We start from the raw sequence: 26,287 nt of genomic DNA on the forward strand, positions 1-26,287 counted from the left end.
GTCAGATTGGGTATGGAGGAGGAAAAAAATACCAAAAAAACTTGATCTAGTCTAGGGTCCTGTGGCACCTTATTGACTAATAGATGTATTGGAGCATGGGCTTTTGTGGGTGAATACCCACTTCGTCAGACGTGTATCTGACAAAGTGGGTATTCCCCCACAAAAGCTCATGCTCCAATAAGTCTGTTAGTCTGTAAGGTGCCACAGGACTCTTTGCTGCTTTTACAGATCCAGACTAATATGGCTACCCCTCTGATACTTGATCTAGTCTAGTTCTCAAGGCTAAGATAATTTGATAGTTGTGTTAATTTACATAGTAGATAAACCTCAGAATTAATTCAAATTTCCAGGATGCATGTAATATAGCCACTAAATCAGGAGTAGCTGGTGCTTTTTGCCAGCAGACCAGAAAAGTAAAGGGCCAAAACTCCAGAATGTAGGATGCCTGGGAAACCCTTATTTGGCCCCCTTGTGCATATGCATAATGATACACTCCTTAATTACATGCTCATTCAATATTTTTTCTACAGGACCCCACCTCATTCAGTGCACAGGCTAGACAGTGAATGAGGTTGGAGCTGCAAAAAGGAAAGATACTCTTGTGCCTCAAGCACTGAAGAGTTAGGGAATCAGTGGTACAGCCAGTGATAACCAGTGTGACATGACACAAGGCAAACAAGTTTTCTGAGGAGATGCTAATTATGAGTGCCCAGCTGGAAACACACAGGGCCAAGTTTTCAGAAGGGTCAATTCCTACTGAAGTCATTGGGCGCTATGGGTGTTCAGCACAATTTAAAAAAAAAAAAAAGACGACTTCAAGTGTCAGTTTTGATACCTGCTTATTCAGGCATTCAAAATTAGTGGACATTTCTGAAAAGGATTATCTAATCTCCCTGTGCCTCATTTGACATTGGTAAAATGGGGGTGCTGTGAAAATAGTCCATTCATGTTTAAGAGGTGCTCAGACACTGATGAGGGATACCAAAGAAGATTCTATGAGACAGTTAAGTGTTCCCCACAAAGCATCATCATCAAACCCTATGACTGGGGCACTAGGGGCAAGGCCAGAAGGGACCAGTAGATCACCTAGTCTGACTGCCTGTATCTCACAGGCCACCACCTCATGCTGAACCCAACAATCAAAATGGGACCAAAGTAAAGACCCACAGGAGACTAGACTATTATGTGCCACAGGCAGAGAATAGGAGGAACTGAGATGAATCAGTGCTCAAGCCCCTTCCAGTGACAGAGAAATGATTAAGTGAGATATATTCAGATAATCCTGAGAAGTGACCCACACGCTGCAAAAGAAGGTTAAAAAACCCAAGTCAGTGCTAATCTGATCTAGGGAGGAAATTCTTTCCCAACCCCTTATGGCAATCAGTTAGACCCTGAGCATGTGAGCAAAAACCAGACAGCCAAGCACCTGAGAGAGAATGCTCAGTGCCACCTCAGAGACTTGGCCCACCTCGCCTAGTGTCCCATCTCCAGCCATGATGTCAAGGCTGATTTCCCCACTCTGGCACTTCAGGTGCAGAAGGTGGAGGCCCACAAGGATTCTAAAAATTAATACTAGCCACTCCAGGCTTGGACTAAACTCTCAAGGTTACAGCTTCTCTGACCTTGAATGGTTAGGTGTTGCCACCACTTAAGTGCAAAAAACCCAGACCTCTTTAGACTCAGGAAGATATACTTGGGAATTCCTCCCTGTGGGGTACCCTCATGCCCTTTCACCTCCCCCCCTAGCCCCCTCAGGGAAGAGCCAAGAAAAAACAAAGGAAATCAGCTATTGTCACCAGATAATTCAACAACATGAGCACAAACCTTCTAGGACACAAAAAGCCCAATCCAGTTCTTAAAAAAAGGTAAATTTTATTAAAAACAAAAAATATATCTGGAATTTAGGCTATTGCTAGATTTAAAAAGGGCAAATATAATAAAGCATCAAGAATGGTTTTCTTGACATCCAGCTTAAAGGTTACAAGCAAAACAAAAGCACCTGGAGTTACATAGAAGTCCACAAGCCATAAAGAAATTAAAAAAGATGAACCTAATCATGTCTTCCTAGACATTTCTTGATCTACTTACTGATCTGAGGTTTCAAATAAGTAGTTTCTAGGGATGATCTGTTCTCTCATACCTGGCTCAAATCTTCTTACAGCATAATCCAGCCCTGGCCCTGCTCTCCAAGAGAGCAACCAACAGACAAAAGGGGAGGCCTGTTTTAATTTTAAGAAGTTTAGCCTTCCCATTGGCTCTTTTGGCCAGGTTCCGCTCACTTCCTTTTACCTATGCGTGCAGGTCAGACTTTAACCTTTTACAGGTAAAGCAAACAGAACAGCTACCAAGAGTGATTTTATAGCTAACTGGCTGGCTGTCCATAAAAGGGAGCTACCCTCACACCCTTTTTTAAATCACATATGCCATCCCTAATGCTTCAGAGGAAGCAGATAAAAAAGCCCTCACAGAATACATGGGGGGAAAAAACAACGGTTTTAGCTGGCCACCAGCTAAGCATGAGCTTTAGGAACACAGGACACAAACCAGAGTGAGCCCCAGGGCTGTTGAGTCTACTCCTGACTATTGCAAGCAACCCTGTCATACAAGCTCACTGATGCATCTGTCCAGCTCTCTTAAATTAAAGTTGCTGCCTCCACAACTCCTATTGAGAGGCTGTTCCAGAACTTCACTTGTCTGAGGATTACAAACCTAATATCCAGCCTGACTTTGTTCGTGGTCAATTTATACACATTTGACCTTGTGCCAAGGAGATTAGGATGACCATGAACCTCGGCATCTTCAGAACAGATTGTGAAACCCCCTTCCTTGTCCTGCCTTCCCAGATAACAAAACCCCACACAATGAAACAGCAACAAATCCCAACTACAGAGTGGGGAAACGAGAGGAAGACACACATAGGGAACTTTTTATCACCTGAATTTGACAGTCGTTTATCACCCAGCACCATGTAATTTAGATAGATTTAAAACTAATCCTTGCTGAACTACAAGATACCCATCAATGGTCTGAAGATACTGAAGTTCATGGTCATCCTAATCTCCTCCAGCACTGAGCACTTGATTCCCAGGCTGAGTGCCAAGACACAATCATCTCCCACACACCCGAGTCTCAGTCTTGAGGGTGACTTTTTCATTGTTCCCATGGAATGTAGCTGCCATGGCATCCTGTGGTGAACTTGGGAAGAGAGGGCTTTAAAGACAAGGACCAAACCCTTCAATTTCATCAACCACTCAATGGGGAGCTAGTGTAGAGAGCAGAGCACAAATCACAAATGTATGGGCCAGTCTGGCTAAGTTTGAATCTAACCCAAGGGTCGTAGTCTGCTGCCCAGTAGTAGGGGCAAAGGACATTTTGCATCCAGAGCTGTTTGGCTATCAAACCTGTTTATTAATGATCTGGAAGAGGTAGAAAACAGAACATTAAAAAAATTCCACAACACTAAACTGTGAGGAGTTGGGAACACCAGTGAGGACAGAGAAATAATATATTAGAAATGAGCTGGAGGTGCTTAATGCCTAGGTTGCTTCAGTCTTCACTAAAAAAGTGAATGGTGACTAGACACTCACTACAACTAATATTAACAACAAGGGGGAAGGAATGCAAGCCAAACTAGGGAAAGAACAGATTAAAGAATATTTAGAGAAATTAGATGTATTCAAGTTGGCAGGGCCTGATGAAATCCATCCTATAGTACTTAAGGACATAGCTGAATCAACCTCAAAACCATTAGCAACTATCTTTGAGAGTTTCTGAAGGACAGGCGAGATCCCAGAAGACTGGCAAACATAACACCTATCTTTAAAAAGAGTGTGACAGGGTACTCTAGTCACCACTGGGGGGCACCTCCTCCTAGAGGTTCTGGGGATTAGCTCTGCCCAGCCAACACTCCTTTCCAACAGTTGCATTCCATTTCTCTCTGTCTTTCATTCTGCAGCCCATCTCTCACTCCAGGAAATGCAGCTTCCTCTTCATGACTCAGCCATCCAGCCAGGTCACTACATGGCTTCCCCTTCCAGGGTATTAAAGTCTTTCTGTATCACCAGTCTCAGGCAGTCTCTGCATGCACTGCCTTCCCCCATGGTTGGCTGGGGAATCTAGGGCTGTGGCCACTGTTCTAGGGTCCAGTCCAGAGACCCTATACTTGGCAACTTCTGTCCACTTTCTCTCAGACCCTGTTGCTCCTTCCCTGGATTCCTTCCTACAGCTTCTGGTCTCCTCCAAGTCCCTCCTCCCAAGGAGGAGCTGCAGACTGCTGATCTTTGTAGTTTACAACATACCTCCATACTCCCAGGGAGCAACTGCAGACTATTTCCCTGCAACTCCTTTTTGTTGCCAGCTTCCTGTCTTTATAAACCTGGCCCAGCTCTTCCCACAGCTGGACTTCATCTGCAAATTAGGCTTTGGCTCTCCCTGGCTTTCCCCCAGTCCATTCCCTGGGCTAATTGGCCTAATTTACTTGTTCAGGCCTTGTGTGGGGTGGACACCCCATCACAAAGGGGAATAAAGACTGGGGAACTATAGAACGATCAGCCTAACTTCAATACCTGGAAAGATAGTGGAACACATTATTAAACAATCAATTTGTAAGCACCTGGAGGATAATAAGATTTTAAGGAATAGCTACCATGGATTTGTCAGGAACAAATCATGCCAAATCAACCTAATTTCCTTATTTGACAGGGTTACTGATGTAGCAGAAGGGGGGAAGCAGTAGATGTGATATATCTTAATTTTAGTAGGGTTTTTGACAGTCCCACATGACATTCTCATAAGCAAACTAAGTAAATGTGGTCTAGATGGAGTTACTATAAGATGGGTACCAAACTGGTTGAAAGACTGCACTCAAAGAGTAGTCATGAATTGTCTGCTGCCCAACTGGAAGTAGGTATCTAGTGTGGTCCTGCAGGGGTCAGTCAATATTTTCATTAATTACTTGGATAATAGATTGGAGAGTAGGCTTATACAATTTGCAGATGATGCCAACCTGCGAGGGGTTGCGAGCACTTTAGAGGACAGGATCAGAATTCAAAACAACCTAGACAAATTGGAGAATTGGTCTGAAATCAACAAGATGAAATTCAGTATAAACAAGTTCAAAGTACAGTACTTCACATAGGAAGGAAAAATCAGATGCACAACTACAAAATGGGAAATTGGCTAGGTGGTAGTACTACTGAAAAAGATCAGGGGTTATAGTGGATCACAAATTGAATATTAGTCAACAATGAGACACAGTTGTGAAAAAGGCAATACCATTCTGGGGTGTATTAACAGCAGTGTTGTATGTCAGATATGGATGGGAATTGTCCCACTCTACTCCGCACTGGTGAGGCCTCAGCTGGAGTCCTGTGTCCAGTTCTTGGTGCCATACTTGAAGGAAGATGTGGACAAATTGGAGAGAGTCCAGAGGATAGCAACAAAAATAAAAGGTTTAGAAAACCTGGCCTATTAGGAAAGGTTAAAAAAACTGGTCATGTTAGGCCTTGAGGAATAGGGCAGCGAATGGGGAGGGGGAGTGGCTAATAACAGCCTTCAAATATGTTAAGGGCTGTTAGAAAGTGGACAAGTAATGGTCTTAATCTGCAGCAAGGGAGATTTGTATTAGATAGTAGGAAAAGTTTTCAAACTATAGGGGTAGTTAATCTCTGGAATAGGCTTCCAAGGGAGGTTGTGGAATCCCCATCACTGGAGGTTTTTAAGAACAGGTTGGACAAATATCTGTCAGGGATGGTCTAGGTATACTTCTTATGCCCTGCCACAGTGCAGAGGGCTGGACTAAATTACTTCTTGAGGTCCCTTCCAGCGCTATGATTCTATGATTAAAGAGCCCTTGCTGAGATGATGGCAATGACTTTGAGAGCCAACAGTGTGCTTAGTGAGGTACTGAACAGAGATAAGACAGTGTTCCTGTCCTGACTACTTCATTCTAAGAGGTCTGCAATCCACCAGCTAGTTTCCAATCCAAGAAGTAGGATGTTGGGATGGCATTAGAGAAGGGAAATGTAGGCCTCTGATAGTGAGATGTATTAGGCTTTGTTTGGCATTGTCTCCATAGGAAAGTGAAGAAAGTCTCATCACTTAAGACATTTTATATGATATTGGACAAAGCACTAAAACCAGAAGGTAGGAATCAATCCTGCAAAGGCCCCCAGGGGTGACCTAACTGCCCCTTTACAGCTCTGACTCCTACAGATTACCATGATGGGAAGTCCCTTCAGCTGTCCTCATTCCTGGCTCAGATTTCTCTTGCCTGTGCACCAGCCTAGAATTCGCTCCCATTTATTCCTCCAAACTCTTTAAATCAGAAATACTACTCAGGAAGCAGAGGCAATAAAGTGTTGCAAGCTATGTAGGCCCCTTTGTCTTACCCTGTCTGCACCATTGTTTGTCTTGCACCTTTTATTTTGGGTCTTTGTCCTGTCTTCCTTTTCATCTACTTTCAGGAAGCAAAGGCTCAAGAGAGATAAAGACAGTAGGTGGGGAATAAGGAAGAGAGGAGGTGGGGAGCATCAAGCAGAGAATGGGGTCGGAGAAGGAGACCCTGGCACGTGCATTTCTCCTTGGTTATTAAGGAAGATCTGTGCTGACAGCATATGCTCTTTAATTTGATTTTTGAAGGGATAACTTTGCTAAGCTGTCTTCTCTTCTAGGAATGGTTAGAAAACAATTAAATCAATATGGGTGTGTGTGACTTTCTTGAGGTTCCTGCTAGCCTAAATGATTCCAAGATTCCTGCCCTGGAGACACAGTACTATTGGATTATACTTGGCTACTATCTACTTTGCTGCCATTTAAAATAAACATGGATGTGTGTTAGGCATCATTTATTCACTGCTGCCTTGTGGTGCAAAGGGCAAATCTAGGACAGCCACTTTACAAAGTGCTGATATTTCCTCTAAGGCTGAGATTTTTCAAAGGAGTCCAGGGGAGTTAGGCATCCCGTTCCTATTGATATTCTCTGAGAGTTGGGTACTTAGCACCTAAGGCTTCTTTGAAAATACCAACATTAGGGTAAAAATTTCAAAAGTGCCTAAGTCCCTTAGGAGCCCATGGCTTATTGACTTTCTGAAAATCTTAAACTCCTTGGAAGTTGATCGACAAAGAGGATGTACGCTCTGCATTGCAGTACTTAACTTTAGGCACTCTTTAGGGGCGAGTTCAGCACCTGAGAATGGGATCTTCAAAAGCCAGCAAGCTGAGAAGTGAATTGCCTAAGCTAGCCAATAGGAAATGCCATTTCCATTCAGGATTCACAGCTATGAGCCTTCTCCTGCAGTTAGGTGCCTAAGCTATACAAAGGTGTGCTATGTAGCCCAGAGGGCAGGGCACTTAGCTAGGCTGTCGAATACTTGGGTTCAGATCCCCCTGCTGCCTAATTCAGATAAGGGGCTGGAACCCAAGTTTCCCACTTCCCAGCAGAGTGCCCTAACCAACAGTATAATGGGATGGGGCTTCCTTAATTTCTCCTGTTGAAGCTGTTCCACTTTGTATATATTTAAATATTCATTTACCCAGAGAGAGAATGAAACAGGGTGATAAACTCTATGATTCTGGCACTCACCTAGCATGTGAGACTCATGTTTCTGCTGCAGAGTAGGCAGAGCAGGAAGCTGAAGGTCAGCCCCGGTCAGGCCAATGCCCAAGCCACTGGGCTATTCTACAGCAGGTCTTTCTCAATCTCTCGTGGTCACGCAGTTCCCCTTAGTTTGAAATATTCATTCATAAGAAAGAGAGCGAGTGAGACTGACTCCATAGCCCAGCGGTTAGTGTAGCCTCTTGGGAGACCTAGGTTCCAATCCCTGCTCCAATATATAAGGAACAACAATCTGTGTTTAGGGCAGACAATATTCCCCACATCCACAGTCTGAGCAGAAAATAGGACTGTCTCTTCCTAGCACTGAGGCATATGAATGTAGCAGGAGTGTTCCACGCCAAGGTGAAGCCCTGTGTGCCCAGATATGAGTGTCTGTGAGATTTTCATACTTCTGTTTGAGCTCTCCTTTTCCGTAAGGGTGCACAAAAGACTCTTCCCAGATAGTGCAAGGACTGCAGCTAGCTAGGGATTTGCAGCCATTTTTTTGTCAGTGTTTCTGTTAAGTCTAATAATCCTTGTGTCTGTATAAATAAACATTTATCAGGCTCTGCAGAGGGAATGACGGGAATGATTGTAGTGAGGGGCCCTTCTCTCCATATCTGGGATAAAATAGTCTGTATATGATCTGTGCTTTTTTCTGAAGGTAAAGAAGGATGTGTGTCTCTCACCCCCTTGCAGCATTCACATTAGATCTACCAAAGAGACAGTGGCATGTTGTCAGGCATCAGCAGCTGTTCCACTCCAACATACTAGGATAGGTGTGTGAGGACCGACAAGTACATCAGGCAAAAAGTCTGCCAAGCTGAAGGATTATATGACTGTGGGGCTAGCTGACCAGAGAAACCAGCCCTATGAGTCTATGGGACACAGAACATGAGTTTCCAAAACCAGGGATCATTGCAGGCCTGATCCACAGCCAGCTGAAAGCAATGGAAAGACTTCCCTTGTCAACAAGAGACTTGGGGACAGACCCTTGAGTACTGGAGAGTTCTCTTTTGTTTGTAAGGCTGTTTGAGCATAGTGTGTCTGTTACTGGTCTCATGGACAGCAGGGATGTCACTGTGGAAAATTTGTTGTGGGGTAAGTTAATGAGCATGAAGGAGCCTGTCTGCAAATCCTGGAGCAGTTAATATGATGGGACCTGAAATAAAGTCCAGTTATGCACAAGCCTTGAGGAAGGCTGTGGCATACAGGCCTGTGTGATTGGTGAGACCCCCATCCTGTATGTTACGGGTGGGATATAGAGTATACTTCCATGTCACTAGGAGGTTGTAGCCAACTTAAGATTTGCTGCCTGTTCTTCTGGGTTGCTTAATATCAATTATAAAATATTAAATCAGATAAATACCTTTGGCCTTTCTGAATGATAAGAAAATGCATTTTTTCGATATCCTCAACTGCTGTTGTTTTCCTTGGAAATGCTAATGGCATTATGTAAAAGGTTATTTCATCCTTCTCCTTAGTCTGAAGACATAGTGGCACAGTTGTGATGCCCTTTGTTTATGCCTTTTTAATGATGGCTTTTATCTCTCAGAATCTGAGGCCTCACTTACAGACTCTGGGTCTTTGCAGCTTCAAAGCCTCTCACTTCAGGCTTCTCATTCAGTCTTATCAAGTAGCCTTTGGTGAGGCTATAATAGATGTTAATGAGCTTCTGGAAGCAGCTGGCAGCTTCTTTATGAGCTGGGAAGATTCTTCTCTCTAAAGTGTTGCTTTGTCTTTTATCAGTTCAGTTTGCATAGCACAAGAAGAGGCTAAAAGATTGGGGTCCTTTCCTTCAGGAAAAGATGTACGCATCCTCACCCTCACCCTCACATTTAAAAGTTGAACTCTGGTGAATCAGAGAGATTTGGGAGGTGCTGATAGCGCTGAGCTCCTGGGGCATAGGGAGAATGTAGTGTGTTTGTATATGTGCGGTGTATGCCCATCTGTGTATAAATGTAGGTGTGTGACTATGTTTATACAATCTGTATATCTATGTAGGTGTATGTGCATATAGTGTGTGTCTGTGTCCCCGGGGGGTGGGGGTGGCAGTACCTATTTGTCTGTGGCCATGTGTGTGTGTCTATGTGCATGTGAATGCATAGAATTCTTTTGATTTAAAGACTCCGTGAAATTGTCCACACTCTCATCCTCTCAGTGATGCAGAGCCAGAAATAACAGTAGTGATAGTGCCCATAGCCACCATGATGTGTATGGTTGCTGTGGAATCCACCCCTTGCTGAGGAATTGTGCTCCAGAGCCCAAGAGGTCATTTACAATATATGTTTCTGGCCTTTACGCTAGTGAAGCAGACCTTGAGAATGTGAGCTGAGTGTAAGAGATGCAGACTTGTCTTCCCAACTTTGCAAAAAGCCTGGAAGAATGGGTTCACTCTGAAAAGTGAAGATTAAATGTCACCATTGTTAGCTATTTCATGACTGATCATTTTATCAGAGAGACAAGGTGGGTGGGATAATATCTTTTATTGGACCAGCTTCTGTTGGTGAGAGAGAAGCTTTCATACCTCACCCACCTTATCTTGCTAGTATCCTGGGACCGACATGGCTACAACCAGGGCCAGCTTTAGCAAGTGCAGGGCCCGATTCATACTCACCTGGTGATGCTCCGGGTCTTTGGCAGCACTCAAGGACCCCTCCCGGAGCGCCACCGGGTGAGTACAAATTAAAAAGGTGTCAGCGTGGAGCCCTCTTAGGCGCAGAGCCCGATTCTGGGGAATCGGGCGAATCGGCCTAAAGCTGGCCCTGGCTACAACTATACAGCATACAATATTTTATCAGAAACACCCAACTAGAGGGTTCATCCCACAACGCCAAGACCTCCTGTGCCTCCAGAGGTACCATACACTCTAACTGCCCTCTAACCCACTGCCACAATCTCCAGTGGCCTTTCAGTAGGACTGCTCGTAAGCTTGCAGTTAAGAATGTGCTAAAGTGCTTTGAATCAGTTGCTATCTTAACTATCGAAACGGATTGCTGCCTCTTCATAATAAAGCATTGGCATGGGAGCCAAGAGACAGTGGTGGGTGTTGAGACCAGCCCAACAGCAGTACAACAGCTATGTCACTGCCTCAGTTGTTGTGTAAGTACCTCATTTTTTCACCTCCAACCAGAACAGAAAATTTCTTTCTGATAATTTCCTTTCTGCTAAGCTGCATCTCCCACAGTTCTTGACTTCTAGGCTGCCCTCCTTTTTCTGCATCTCAAGGAGATGGATCAGAGTTTTGCAGCCTCATGGTCTGGTCTTGTACCGCCAGCTGCTGCTTACTTCCATGATGCTCCTCTGGCTGGTCACTTTGCTCGATTCAAGATCCAGGCCCTGATGTTGAGGAGTTTCTGGTGGCTGGCTCTTGCTTTGGTTGTGACCTTTGTGCCCAGACCAAAACCCTCCTTGTGAAAGTGCTAGGCCTCTGTCAGCCCTTGCCCACTCCACTTCAGCCTTGGGCTGGAGCCGTGCCTGGGATTCAAAGGGCTCTGGGCTGCTCGCAGCAGCAGGGAGCTCTGAGCCCTTTAAATATCAGCCGTGGCCAGGATTTAAAGGGCTCAGGGCTGCCCGCAGCCGCCTTTTCAATCCCCACCATGGAAGTCGATGTGGTCCAGCACGGCATACTGGCTCTTGCTGGTACGCTGGACCAGACCGGACCGGCTTACTTTCACCTCTGACTGTATGTATGTGTATGTGTATGAATGTGTCACAAACAATGCAGCTGCAGCCTGCCACCGACCAGCAGCGACCCCAACAACCGGCCCCTGTGGGCTGCTGCCTGCAGAGAGCCAGCAAGTGCCGCTGTGCTGGGTCTGCCAAGAAGTAACCAAGGCAAAAACCACAGCCAGCCAGCCAGGGAGGGAGCCAGGGAGGGGGTGGGGAGGGGAAGTCATGGATCAATGAAAGACAACTGGAATAGCCTTCATGAAATATACAAGATATTTAGAGAAAGTTTTGTCAATTTCAGCCTCTGTACTCTGCAAGCAGGACAAAACAAAAAGAGATCTGAGATTGCACCCCGTGTCCTAAGGACATTTCAGGTGTTTAAATCAATATATAAAAAGGGTGGATTGGAATGAAAACTGCTATTTCTTTCAAAGGAGGCACAATAATTTCCCTGAATATTCAGTTTTCCCCTCCAATCCCTTTGTGGTTTTGTCTATGGGGGCTATTTGCTTTCTCTGTGAATCTTTAGTTGCTTTAGCAAAATTGCTTTGCCCAAAATAAACCCTAATCATCATGACACATCTTTCCACCATGTTCTCCATGTTTTTTGTGTGTTTTTTTTAAACAGTAACATTTCAAAGAGGATCTGCAAGCAGTTTGGACATCACAACCATGATCCTCTGCTGGGGAGGGAATGGGATAGATTTGAACTTGGAAATGGTTCCTGATTTTGACTGTGTTTAGGAGATCCCCTTATCACGGGGGCAGAAAAGAACTGCCCCTGCCATGGTCACACACACCCAACAACAACTGGGAGTGAAATTAACAAGGATGCCAGAAACAGCTCCTAACTCTGGGCACTGAGCTGCACAGGGAACAGCTGAGTTTAAACTGTTCTTCTGCAGGCAGCAGCAGGAGGCATCTCAGCCAGTGTCCCTACTGCAAGCTAGAGTTTAGAGGAGAACTCCTGCTGGGGGTGGGGGGGAGGAGGAATGCAGAGCCTTGTCTGCAGCCTGGCTGGAGGAGGGGGAGGGGGGAGCCGAGAAACCAATGTGACAGTGAGTTTTCCCCTTCCACCTGCTTTTATTAGCTCTGGATTTAAGCTGTGCAGCCAAATGCTTGTATTTGTTGTGTATATTAGTATTGGAGAGATCCTCTCAGCCCGGGGGCAGAAAAGTACTGCCCCTGCTATGGTCAAACACACCCTCCCCTCGACCCCCAGCTACTGTGAGTGAAATTAACAAGGATGCCAGAAACCTAGCCCTGGGGGCTGAACCATCAGGGAACAGCTGAATTTAAACTATTCTTATACAGGGAGCAGGCTTCTCTCTCCCTTCCTCAGTCAGTCTCCTTTTCTTACTGGTCCTGCATACAGGCCCGTACCAGCTTACTTTCACCTCTGCCTAGCACCAATGGTCAAGCAGGGAAGGTCAGTCAGGTCCTGGAGCAAAATCAACAGTGCTCCCTAAATTACCACCAGGACAATTGGCTGGCATGTATTCCCCATGCTGAATTCGCCTACAACTCCACACACGCCATGACCCAGTGGACCCCTTTTTTGCTTGCTTTGATGATTTTTTAGTGTTTTTGTGGTGAGGGGGGGCAGTTGTTGGTTTTTTGCTCACTTAGGCAGTGTATGAGCTCTGTCGCGGCTCTGGTGAAGCCTTGTGTGGCTAGTCTTGCTGAGGACCAGAAGTCCTCTCGTGGGATCTCTTTCTGAGTCCTTGCCTGCAGTTTCAGATTCCCCAGGGAAATGAGGAGAGGAAACACATTCAGGGACCCACTGTTCAAATTGGGAAGGAGTGTGGGCTGGCATGAGACCTGCTTCTTTCCCTAGGGTGTTCAGGACCCATTTTAGGATTTGGGAGGGATTTGTGACTCCATAAGGCTGCCTCTCTGTTCTCCAAGGTCTCCTTGGGACTTACTCTGAGTCAGCTGATTGGGGTCCTCCTTGTCCTTGGAGCCACTCCTTGCTCTGCCCTGAGACTTCTGGTTCATTTTCCCCAAATTGGAGGCACAGCTGCTCTGGTAGGCTTGGGATGCCACATGTCTGTCCAACTCATAGAACCTAACAGAGTTAGGGATGGGTGGCTGGGTGCAGGCTGGGCACAAGTTACCCACTGTCAGTTGAGCCTAAGAGGGCAGTCTCACAGATGGAGTAACATCTAGATTTCATTCAGTGCTTTGGCTGGAAGGTGCAGAGGAGCCAGCAGAGAGGCACTGCAGCTGAGGCTCCAGGGAGTTCCAAAACTGGCACGGGGGGAGGTGAGGCGGTGGGGAAGGTCACTGCTCATCACTGTCCCAAAATTTGCCCTCCAAAAATCACATTTTAGGCAGATATGAGGGTGGGAGCTGTAAAAACCACTATCCATTCACTGGAAGCAAGCAGGAGCTGAGGGGAGATGCCCAGATCATGTGGCTTCAAAACTCTGATCTGCTTCCATAAGCTGTAGAGAGAGGAGAGCTGCTCAAATGTCAAGAATTGCGGGAGATACTGGGCTGCAGAAATGTAATTTATTAGTCTGTTCTTTGATTCAAGGTTCTGGAAAGTCATAGCCAAAATTTCTACCTTGCCTCTTCAATCACTGTTTATTTGTAAGGTTTAATAACACATCTGTTTCATCAACTTGACACGGTGGCAAGAAACTCAAACTCAATAAAGGCAGAATTATCAAAGAGATTTTAGCTCTTAATCATTATGTGTGATGTCACGCCAGTGCTTTTTGTGCGTGTGAAGATTGGTAGATAACTTCAGAGGGTGTCTTCGTTCTTTGTCAAGATGTAAGATGACCATTATATCTGATATTGTCATTGATAAGGAATAAAATTGTCTAAATCTCAGAAGATGAGAGAAAAATCTCAAGTGTTTCATGATGTCTCATCTTTTTGCAAAATACTTTTCTTTTCTGAGATACGACATCGCTGAGGTAATTTCAAGTGATTAGTAACAACGGCAGAACAGGATGTGAATTAACTGTTGAAAGAAGTTAAGAATCGTGGAACCGTACTAAGAAACAGTGTTATCAATAATTTCATTTCTGTTCATTAATAAAACATACGTTACATGATTCAACATGGCACAAACATTGCTTCAGTCTCTGTGCATTTAAACTGGCATATGGCCCTCAGCATTGTAGTAGGAGCTGCTTGCTAGAGTGTACTTTGGTAGGATTGCATTTCAGTTCCCTCTCATTTCTAGCCACGCTGACTTTCATGACCTTTCTCCCATTTTCTAAACCCACAGTCAGCTTTAGTTTGGTATAACTTCAAAAAGATCCCTTTGGTTGTTTTCATTTTGTGATGAGAACAGGAATATTTGACATTTCCAAAGCTCCTTGCAGTGCCAGGGCTACACAGAATGCACATACACTAGTAAACTTGGCAAGACTGCATAAACATGTCCTTTTGCTGGATCTTCATGTGCAAATGTGATGGATTAAGGTCCACATCTGATAGTTCCACACAGGAGCAGCGCCAGGGTTTTTGGCGACCTAGGCGCAGGGCCGGCTCTAGCCATTTTGCCGCCTCAAGCATGGCGGCACGCCGCGGGGGGCGCTCTGCCGCTCACCGGTCCTGTGGATCCGGTGGACCTCCTGCAGGAGTGCCTGTGGATGCTCCACCAGAGCCGTGAACCAGCGGACCCTCCGCAGGCACTCCTGCGAGAGGTCCACCGGAGCAGCCTGCCGCCCCCCCCCCCCCAAATCCTGGTGCCCTAGGCGACCGCCTAGGTCACCTAAATGGAAGCGCCGGCCCTGGATCCACACTTTATAGACCTTGGGCCCTATGTGTCCATAGGGAATAATTTACCATTACCTGGTATTTCAGTGTGTTCAAATCCATTCCTCCAGTGTCAAGAAAAATATTAGGAACATAAGAACTGCCATATCAGATCAACCCAATGGTCCATCTTGTCCAGCACCTTGTCTCTGAGGAAGGCATGAGAACCCCCTGTAATTTTATAACCTGCTCAGAGAAGAAGTTTCTTCCAACTCTACAAATTAGTGGTTAGCTTATGCCTTGAATCATAATCCTCCTAAATAATTTCATCCTATTGATATATGTAAGAAATTACATTTAAAAACCTGTTAAAATGCTATATCAAGGTGTAATGGGGTCTGCCTCTTGTGAGCGCCCCCTTCCTTGACCAATAGTACCTGCAATCACAGTTCTTTTGACCGGTCTTCATCGACTCATCCCTCTGACTGAGCCACATTCACCCCACCCCTTCCAGGTATACCGTCTCGGGTTCTTTTCCCAGTCCTGGCGTGGGGCCATAGCACTAAGGCTTCTTTCTGTTGGCCCTGCCTTCTTAAACAACCCAACCAGGGCCCATCTCAGTGTGATGGGTTGGATCACAGAACTCTCCTTGGGAACTGCCAACTGATCTGCCAAGACTACTTCTGCCCCTGCTTTCCCTCCCAGCGTGGGATTCCAGCACCCTATCTTGTTGAGCCAGACTCGCCAGTCTGCTCCAACACAGACCCAGGGTTTGAACCACGTGCCCCCAAAGCTGCAGACTTAATTGAAAGCAACTTACAGAAGTGTTCCTGTCTTTAACACTCAGATCCCCAACTCCCATTGGAATCCAAACCCCAAATAAATCCGTTTTATCCTGTATAAAGCTTATACAGGATAAACTCATAAATTGTTCACCCTCTATAACACTGATAGAGAGATATGCACAGCTGTTTGCTGCCCCCACCCCAGGTCTTAATACATATTCTGGGTTAATTAATAAGTAAAAAGTGATTGTATTAAATACAGAAAGTAGGATTTAAGTGGTTCCAAGTAATAGCGGACAGAACAAAGTGAATTACTAAACAAAATAAAATAGAACACGCAAATCTATGTCTAAGAAAACTGAATATAGATAAAAACTTCACCCAGTAAGCTTCCTTTTACAGACTAGTCCCCTTCTAGTCTGGGTCCAGCAATCAGTCAACCCCCCTCCCCGTAGTTACTGTCCTTTGTTCCAGTTTCTTTCAGGTATCCTTGGGGGTGGAGATGCTATCTCTTGAGCCAGCTGAAGACAAAATGGAGGGGTCTCCCACAGGTTTAAATAGACTTTCTCTATGCAAAGTTCAGCTCCAAGATCGAGTTTTGGAGTCACATGGGCAAGTCACATGTCCACGCATGACTCAGTTTTTACAGGCAGCAGCCATGGCTTACCTGCTACCTTGAACGTCCTCATGTAGACAGGGGCGGCTCTAGCTTTTTTGCAGCCCCAAGCATGGCAGTCAGGCTGGCTTGCCTGCGGGAGGTCCCTAGTCCCATAGATTTGGTGGCTTGCCTGTGAGCGGTCCATTGGTCCCACCGCTTCGGTGTACGCGCCACCGAATTGCCACTAAATCCATGGGACTGGGGGACCCCGCACAGGCGTGCCGCAAAAGGCTGCCTGACTGCTGCCTTCGCAGGGACCGGCAGGGTGCCCCCTGCGGCTTACCGCCCCAGGCACACGCTTGGAGTGCTGGTGCCTGGAGCTGCTGCTGCATGTAGATTCTTATGTGGACTGGAGCCTCCCAAGATCCATTGTCTCTTAAGTGCTTCTTGACTGGGCACTTAACTTACACATTCCTTTCTCAGGAAGCTGACCAAATGCTTTACAAAGGCTACTTAAAAATCAAGCCAGTGCCCAGCCAATATTCATAACTTTGAATACAAAAATGATACATGCATGCAGATAGGATTAATAGATTCAGTAGATCATAATCTTTAGAGATATGTTACATGGCATATGTAGCATAAAACATACTCCAATTATTTTTAAATCTGTTCTAAAAAAATTAAATTTATTTACATTCATAAGCATATTCCCATAAAGCCTTATGGGGTACACTGTCACACTTGGTATCTGCAGCTGTGGCCCTTTCAGCAGTCCTCCCTGGGCTTGGTCTGCAACCAGACCAGCTGGGCCTACCTTGGTGCCCTTGTCTGGTCAGGCCAGGTTCTGGGCTCAGGCTGGCCACACTGACCTGTCCCCAGTCCTGCTGCTCAGCCAGGCACCTGGTCCTCCCTCTTCAAGCAGGAACTGAACTCTCTGCTCTGCTGTTTGTCTTTTATATGGCCCTTCTGGCCGCTGATTGGTTGCTTCTCTGCAGCCACTTAAGGCTGCCTGGAAGGACTTTGTTACTCTGTTTTGAGGTGGCCTTCATTGTCCTTAACTGGACACTGCAAGACAGAGGTTCCTAGGGTTGTGTCTGGGACCAGAGATATTAGCTAGTGTCATTTGGTTGCATAATCCAAGCAGTTTACATGCCAGAGATTGTGTGTGAACAGCCCAGGAATGTTCTGACCAGCTCAGGCCAGAGTGGGACCCAGATGACATTGTCAACTCCACATAAATCCCAAACACCACCTGAGATGTGAGACTTTAATAGAATCATAGATTATTAGGGTTGGAAGGGACCTCAGGAGGTCATCTAGTCCAACCCCCTGCTCAAAACAGGACCAATCCCCAATTAAATCCCCAAATGGCCCCCTCAAAGATTGAACTCACAACCCTGGGTTTAGCAGGCCAGTGCTCAAACCACTGAGCTATCCCTCTCTCCATCACCTGCCTCTCCACCACTCCCATGTGTGTCCTTCGGCAACTTATTTCTTCTCTTTCTTATCCCTCACCTTTTGCCTGCTGTTTAATGACAGTCTGGATTTGCTGGCCAAGGCTACATATTTTGCAACACTGCTGTGAGCCTGTCACCAGAAAGGCAGCTAAAAGCACTGTCCTAAAGAGCCAGACATTGGTACAAGTTTGATATGTCTTGGGAGTGGCTACTCAGACATGTGCTGTGCTGGAGTTCCTCCAGCAGTGTGGTCACAAGTGAAAGTCAACACCAAAGCCAGAAGCTGCATTTTCTTTCTTTGCTCTTCTTTTCTCTTCTCTTTTTGTGTATGCTCATCTTGTAGGAAACAGCACTGACTTTAACAACAGCAGCAACATCTTCAGCTCCTTCCCTCCACAGGAGGTCGGACTAGATGATCATAATAGTCCCCCTGGCCTTGGATTCTATTAATCTATGAATAATCTCAACTAACTTTTCCTCTTTTCCTCAAAAAGGACTGTTATTACTATCTTTAATGTCTTCGAAAAGATGGTCAGACAGTGGTGTTCTCCTGCTAAAGGGAAAAGGACATAAAGGATATTGTTAAAATGATGGTCTTCCTACTTTACATTTCAAATGTATTAACTGGTTTGATATCTTTTTCTGTACCTTTAACAAAAGGGTAGGAAGATTAAGGGGACTAAGCAGGTCAAGGTCTCTGTATTCTTGAACTTTAACTGTTTAGCGTTGTAAGTGACAGGGTCATGTTTCAGTTTGTGGGTCCATTTATTATTCCATCAAAAATAAAACGATATCCTGTCTGGGAAGTTAGGCCCACATCGAAATTGGGTGAAATATCTTTTTAAATTAAATTTGGATATTAGCATGAGCGATAGGCCAAGGCATGTGACCACAAAGAATGCGATCAGGAGAAAGAAGGTGGTTTGTGTTAAACTTGTGGTGACCTTTGAAATACCAGTGTTAACTTTGAATGTGTTTTGCTTTTATTTCATTTGACCAAATCTGACTTCTTGTGCTTTGTCTTATAATCACTTAAAATCCATCTGTTGTAGTTAATACATTTGTTTGTTTATTCTACCTGAAGCAGTGCATTTGGTTTGAAGCGTGTCAGAGACTCCCCTTGGGATAACAAGCCTCGTGCATATCAACTTCTTTGTTAAATTGAGGATCTCATATAAGCTGGCAGCATCCAGCAGGCATAACTGGACACTGCAAGACAGAGGTTCCTAGGGTTGTGTCTGGGACCAGAGATATTGGCTAGTGTCATTTGGTTGCATAATCCAAGCAATTTACATGCCAGAGGTTGTGTGTGAACAGCCCAGGAGTGGGGGTTCTCATAGCCGAGCAGGGTAAGGCTGGCTCCCAGAGTCAAGGATTGCGGTGACCTAGCAGATCACCAGTCCAGATAAGACCAGGGGAATGTTACAATGAGCCACTCACTTTGTTGATGGGTTTCAAAAGTGTTTGCTAACAGCAGAGGAAGGGTGAGACTCAGGAATCCTGGGTTCAATACCAGTTTTTGGAGGGCAAAGTGCTGTAGTGGGCTAGACTCTTTCGTCCATGTACCTTCAGCCCATGCATGTCCCCTTGGCTCCTGACCCACTCTTTTTCTGCTCCTATGCAACCCCCACCTCCACCCTGACTCCTGCCTGTGTGCTGCTATACAACCCATTTCCCAGCCTTTGGGTTCTGCTTTCCTGCATTGATTCCTATCCCCCTCACCCTCTGGCTCAGAGGCAGAGGAGGGGTGCTGAGGTTTGGGACAAGGGGTGTACACCAGGCACAGAGGGAGCTCTGGCAGCGATGGAGGGTGGGAGAACAGGCACTTGCCTCAGAGACACGTGGTAGGCTGAGGAAGTGGCACGCTCAGGGTAGCTGTGGTGGCATGATGTCCCACTCCCATAGGTGGCACATGAACTCCTCTTTCAAGGAGGCTAGTCCCACAGCCACGGCCCTTCTGTTCCCCCTCACTCACCAGAGTCACAAGCCCTGCACTCTGGCCGGAGGAGCCCCGGCTGAACTTCCTCAGGAAACATTGCACCTTTAGCACAGAGTCATAGGGCCAGGTTCTGTTCATTTTCATTACAGGGGAGTTAATTAATGTTTTAAAGTTACTATTAGTTTGGTGTCTGACAAGCAAAACCGAGTCATCGGCAAAAGAACTCTGAGCCCCAATTATCATTAATGTCATGTGACTTCCAACATCCTGCAACCCCACCGACCCCACCCAATAATTCCTTGGGCTTTTCATGCTCTGGTATGTAAGCAGCAGATGTTGGCACAGAGCTTGCTGTGGCCCAACATATCTAATCAGCCTTCAGATCCCAAGGAACTACACCAGATAGCCAGACATGCCTGCACACCCAATGGTATTGTGATGTGCTGAGCTGCTTTCCAGGATGCCATCCACACGTTACAAAGTTACTGTCACATGCTGCAAGGAGGCAGCCTCTTGAAGGCCCACATTCAGACTCAGGGGAGTAGGGGAGGGAGGCTTGGTGACTGCCACTACCCTGGTCAGACACGGCTGTACACTCTGGCAGGCATTGTGCGTAATGCTCTGAGTGTGCGCTCCAGCAGAGTTCCCTCTCACCACTTCTGCTCAGTGCACAAAGGCTGGTTCCTGTCTCTCTTCTCAGCACACAGACTTCAGTGGAGCTATATAGCAGCTGAACATCCACCCCTCGTTCTTCTGCAAAGGGGCAGCACAAGGCCTATGGATCTCTTCAGCCCTCAAACTAGGATTTACATGAAATTTAACTGGTGTCTTCAGTCTGTGACAGCCATTGCACAGGGGAGCTTCCCGCTAGGTGAATTGTTTGCTACAGCAGTGCAATCTACGCTGGCAGGGTCCTTCATTTCTTCAAAAAGAAAACCCCAAGCAATTCCCACACCAGGAAAACTGACAATTTACAGTTAAGGCTGCAGGCACATTGTCTAAGTACTAGAAAGAAAATCCACACCTTAATACATGGGGTGGGAGTCACAAAGGGGAATAGTTAGATATTCAGTGGGCCAGAGAGTGAGAATGACTCTATAGCAGGGGCGGGCAAACTTTTTGGCCTAAGGACTGCATCGAGTTTCATAAATTGTATAGAACGCTGGGGAGGGGAGGGGGTTGTGGTCCGGACCCCACCTTGTATCTGCCCCCATCCAACCACCCCTTCTCCCTGTTCCGTGACTGCCTCTGGAACCCCTGCCCTGACTGCTCCCTGCCACCCCATCCAACCCCCTCTCCTTCCTGACTGCTCCCCAAGGACCCACACCCCTATTCAACTCCCTGGTTCCCCCCCCAAACTGCCCCAACCCCTATCCACACCCCTGCCCCCTGACCACCACCCTGAACTCCCCTGCCCTCTATCCAACCCCCCCGCTCTCTGTCCCCTTACTGTGCTGCCTGGAGCACAGGTGGCTAGTGGCTCTAAAGCCTCCCAGGCCAGGAGCTCGGGGACCAGGCAGGATGGTCTCACGGGCCGGATGTGGCCCATGGGCCATAGTTTGCCCACCTCTGCTCTATAGCCCAGTAGCTATAGCACCCATCTGGGAAGAGGGAGATCCACATGCCAGCCCCTTGCTCCAAAGAATATTCAATAGAAAGCACGCTCTGTGTGCCTGCCCATCTACTGAAACTTAGGCACCTCAGCGACTTTGGCAATGGACACCTCCAGGGTTAGGTGATAGCTGAGAAGGAGTTTTGTGAATGCCAGTGTGTCATAAACAGATAGCTAAGGGTTAATGTCTCTTACACCTGGAAAAAAGTACCTGAAACACCTGACTAGAGGACCAATCAGGAAACCAGATTTTTTCAGATCTGGGTGGAAGGAAGTTTGTGTGTGAGTTTTTTTGTTCTTGGGTCTTCTGCCTGTATGCTCTCTCGGCTATGAGAAGTGATTTCTATTTCCTGCTTTCTAATCTTCTGTTTCCAAGTTGTGAGTACAATATAGTAAGGCAGTAAGGTTTCTATTGTTTTTCTTTTTGTATTTACATGTCTATAGTTGCTGGAGTGCTTTGAATTGTATTCTTTTTAAATAAGGCTGTTTATTCAATATTCTTTTAAGCAAACGACCCTGTATTTGTCACCTTAATACAGAGAGACCATGTTTATGTATTTTTCTTTCTTTTTATATAAAGCTTTCTTTTAAGACCTGTTGGAGTTTTTCTTTAGTGGGGAACTCCAGGGAATTAAGTCTGCAGCTCACCAGGGAATTGGTGGGAGGAAGAAGTCAGGGGGAAATCTGTGTGTGTTAGATTTAATAGCCTGACTTTGCATTCCCTCTGGGTGAAGAGGGAAGTGCTTGTGTTTCCAGGACTGGAAATAGAGAGGGTGGACTCTCTCTGTTTAGATTCACGGAGTTTGCTTCTGTGTATCTCTCCAGTAACACCTGGAGGGGGAAGGGAAAAGGTTTATTTCCCTTTGTTGTGAGACTCAAGGGATTTGGGTCTTGGGGTCCCCAGGGAAGGTTTTTGGGGGGACCAGAGTGCCCCAAAACACTCTAATTTTTTGGGTGGTGGCAGCTTTACCAGGTCCAAGCTAGTAACTAAGCTTGGAGGTTTTCATGCTAACCCCCATATTTTGGACGCTAAGGTCCAAATCTGGGACTAGGTTTATGATACAGTGGTACCTAAATGTTGGACCTAGACACCTACAGTGACAGTTAGATGGCTAAGTCCCCCTTGTGAATCTCACCACAGATACCTAAAACCACTCAGACAGTAGAGAACACTAGGTTAAAGCGTCCAGCTACATCAGAAGCATCCCACAAACACTGTCATTTCGAACATAATAAAACCCTTAACTCTGACCCATGTTAGATCCAGGGAAAAAACAATGTAATAAATATGATAAAATACATTAAAATTATGTGCATTCCCAAAATGATATCAGAATTTGGTTTAGAGAACAACGAACACAATCCTAAATACAAAACTCAAATATATCCTTTAGAAACACAAATAAACGTTATTGTACAATTGTTTGTTGCATGTTCCTAATTGATAGATAAGCCTAACACTATTTCAGTACCACATACTGAACACAGCTACACATTCATACAATTTTACATTCATCATTCGTTAATTCTTTGTAATATTTATACAGAGTTGAGGGAACTATTTGCTTTTTTAATTGTATCTGTGGTTGTATCAGTCATGCCTGCAAGGTTCTTGGGTCTCTTCACTTTCCGTTTCTTACAGTTTTGTCAGTGCTTGATGTAGACATTTGCTTATTAAAGTGAGAATCTCAAAGCAGCTCAGTTGCCAACACTGGCTGTAAATGAATGACGCTTGTTGCTGGGGAATGTGATAACTCATGTCAGTCACACTGTCAAGTGGACAGTAAAATCACCCGTCTGCAGGAGGCCCTTGTTTTAAACAGCTTATAGCTTTGCCTGTGAGTCAGATAACGCTCACTAGGACTCCCTGCTAGTGGGATGAGAAGAGAAACCCTTTCAATAGCAGCCTTGACCATCTGGATGTGATCCACGCCGGACTGGAGAAGAGCTTAGATTAGAATACAGATTATGGGAGTTGTCTGGCTTGTAACTTGAAATACAGTCTGCTGATAGTGAGCTGAACTCCCCCACATGTCAAGGACAATTCTGCCCTGGGCCAGCCCTTTGCAGGGCTGAGCAGAGGCTACTCAAGTCACTCTCATCGTTTTCCTCTGGCTCGCTGCATATGTTTGACTGGTTGCTACATTGCCAGCTGTGTCTGGGCTCTGCTCTCAGAGAGCTGGACCTCTCATGGGCTGCATTCACAGCAGGGGCAGCCTTGGGGCACATGGTGGCAGCAGCCTTTTGGCCCACCGTGCAGGACGGGTTTGCAGAGCTTTTCTGGCTGAACAGTTTTGCTAGCAGAGATTTCTGGAGGATTTTCTGCAGACTCTCGCAAGCCCTCTGCTTGGTACCAAGCTGGGTGTAATGCAAATCCAACTGCAGCAGCACATCGGTCTGGGGGAAGAGCAGAGAACACAAAGGGAATCAGAGATGAAAACCTAAAGCAGGCTTCATTTCAACCACCATCAAGGGAGCAAGGCTCGACTGGGTGCTCTTGGGAGCTCACTGCCCCTAAACACTGTCTGCAGCACGCAACTCTGGCCAGGAGACCCAGGTCACTGACAAACTTCACTGGGACAAATTCACTACTAGCTAACTGTGTTATTGCATCTGCTTACTCCTGCAGTGAATCTGACCCATTACCTACCTACTGGACTTCCTGGTTTCCACTGAAATGAGCTCTCTTGGTGACAGGATAAGCTGTGCTTGGGATGCGCCCTTAGTCACTCGCAACACATGACAGGAGTTTGGCTAAGTGCAGCTAGGGGCTCTGTGGGAGGCTGCTCCTCTTACGGTGAGGATTGTGATTTCTTATAAAATTGCTGCAATGTTGTTTTGAATCAGCCTTCTTGGCCATAGGTGAAGGCACCAGGGAAGGCAGGTCTGGCATTAGCGTTCAAAATGAATTAGATATGGCACATTCTGGAGATTAAAAGCTGACTGACCTCAAAATGTAGTTGTTAATGGGGAACTGTCAATGAACGGGGGTGTTGTGAAGACTATAGCAGAACCTCATGGAGAGGTGTGGCAATTGGCCATTGACCCTTGCAGGGGAGCATGTAAGGTGCCCCTGTTCTTTCTCCTGCTCCCCTGCAAGGGTCAATCACCCTAGACCTAGGTTTTTATTGCTCCTGCCCCAATAACAAAGAGACTGGGGATCCCACAGTAGCCAAAGTGACCATTTGGGCAAGCAGGCCCATCATGCTAGGCAAGGTGGGTGTGTCCATGCAAACTAGATCAGTCCCTGAAGTCCTTTTCCACATCTCACCACCAGATGTCAGGGTAGAGCTCATTCTGACTCTGCTTACACAGACATTCCATCACTCCTACTGATTTGAATGTCAATCCCTGCTGGCCTGGCAAGCGAAGCAGCAGAAAAGTCTGCAGAAATTAGTCAAGGATCTACAACCTATCCTGAAGGATGATCCCTCACTCTCACTGATCTTGGGAGATAGGCCAGTCCTCGCTTACAGACAGCCCCCTAACCTGAAGCAAATACTCACCAGCAACCACATACCACACAACAAAAACACACTAACTCAGGAACTTATCTTTGCAACAAAGCCTGTTGCCAACTTTGTCCACATATCTATTCAGGGGACACCATCATAGGACCTAATCACATCAGTCACACTATCAGAGGCTCGTTCACCTGCACATCTACCAATGTGATGTATGCCATCATGTGCCAGCAATGCCTCTCTGCCATCTACATTGGCCAGACAGGACAGTCTCTACGCAAAAGAATAAACGGACACAAATCAGACGTCAAGAATTATAACACTCAAAAACCAGTCCGAGAACACTTCAGCCTCCCTGGTCACTCAATTACAGACCTCAAAGTCACAATACTCCAACAAAAAAACTTCAAAAACAGACTCTAACAAGAAACTGCAGAATTGGAATTAATTTGCAAACTGGACACCATTAAATTAGGCTTGAATAAAGACTGGGAGTGGATGGGTCATTATACAAAGTAAAACGTATTTCTCCATGCTATTTTCCCCACTACTGTTACTCACACCTTCTTGTGAACTGTTGGAAATGGGCCATCCTGATTATTACTACAAAAGTTTATTTTTCTCCTCTCATTAGTATGGCAACATCCATTTTTTCTTGTCCTCTGTGTATATATATATTCTTACTGTATTTTCCACTGCATGCCCATGAAAGTCTATGCTCAAATAAATTTGTTAATCTCTAAGGTGCCACAAGTACTCCTGTTCTTTTTGCTGATACAGACTAACACGGCTGCTACTCTGAAATCAGTTTGTACAGAAGTTAGTGAGTCCCAGTGCAGAGGCTGACCTGGTTGTGACTGTATGCAAAGTGGGCCCAGTTGATGATCTGGAGTCATTCCTGGTAACAGTTGAGAGAGTAACCACTGGAGCCGGGTGGGGTAAGGAAATTGGGCCCTCTGGGTGGCACTTTATCTCACTGGGTAAACTCTGTGGCTTAACGACCCTGAATAAGGAACAGGACCAGAACTAAGATGTTATGAAGGCCACCATTTTAGACTGGGTGGAGCTATCTGTTGAAAAATACCATCAGAAATTTTGGGCCACTAGAGGGGTATGACCCAGGGCATATGCACAAAAGCGGACAGCCTGGGCTGCCCACTGTCTGAAGTCAGGTATTGGAACTGTGGGGGGAAATTACAGATCTGGTGGTACTGGACCAATTTCTCCTGAGCCTCCCAGAGAATACCAGGGCAAGGAGGCACCAGCCCAGCATCCTAGAGGTCACAATTTAACTCTCCAAAGAGTTTGCAGAAACCAATTTTCCCAGAAGAGTGGTCCAGCTACAGATGGGGTGGGAATTGAAAAGCCCCAAAAAGAAAAAGGAGGAAGTAAAAGGAACTGTTTCAGGGAATTGGGAACTAGTGCGCTAACAATGTGGAAGGTTGG

The 26,287-nt window shown here is 45.9% G+C and overlaps 1 protein-coding gene across 3 annotated transcripts in view; it reads right to left on the reverse strand.

The window, feature by feature from the left end:
• Positions 1-22,634: 22,634 nt before the first annotated feature.
• Positions 22,635-26,287, reverse strand: part of LOC127057758 (mucosa-associated lymphoid tissue lymphoma translocation protein 1-like) — a 69,931-nt gene continuing 66,278 nt past the window's right edge. For all 3 annotated transcript variants that reach the window (XM_050966792.1, XM_050966794.1, XM_050966793.1), the window contains one exon: positions 22,635-23,774. In XM_050966792.1, coding sequence (XP_050822749.1) covers positions 23,412-23,774 — 363 coding nt within the window. In that variant the 3' untranslated portion in view covers positions 22,635-23,411. The remainder of the gene's footprint in view (positions 23,775-26,287) is intronic.

Source organism: Gopherus flavomarginatus, chromosome 9 (genome assembly GCF_025201925.1).
Source record: "Gopherus flavomarginatus isolate rGopFla2 chromosome 9, rGopFla2.mat.asm, whole genome shotgun sequence".
In the NCBI taxonomy this organism is placed as follows: Eukaryota; Metazoa; Chordata; order Testudines; family Testudinidae; genus Gopherus; species Gopherus flavomarginatus.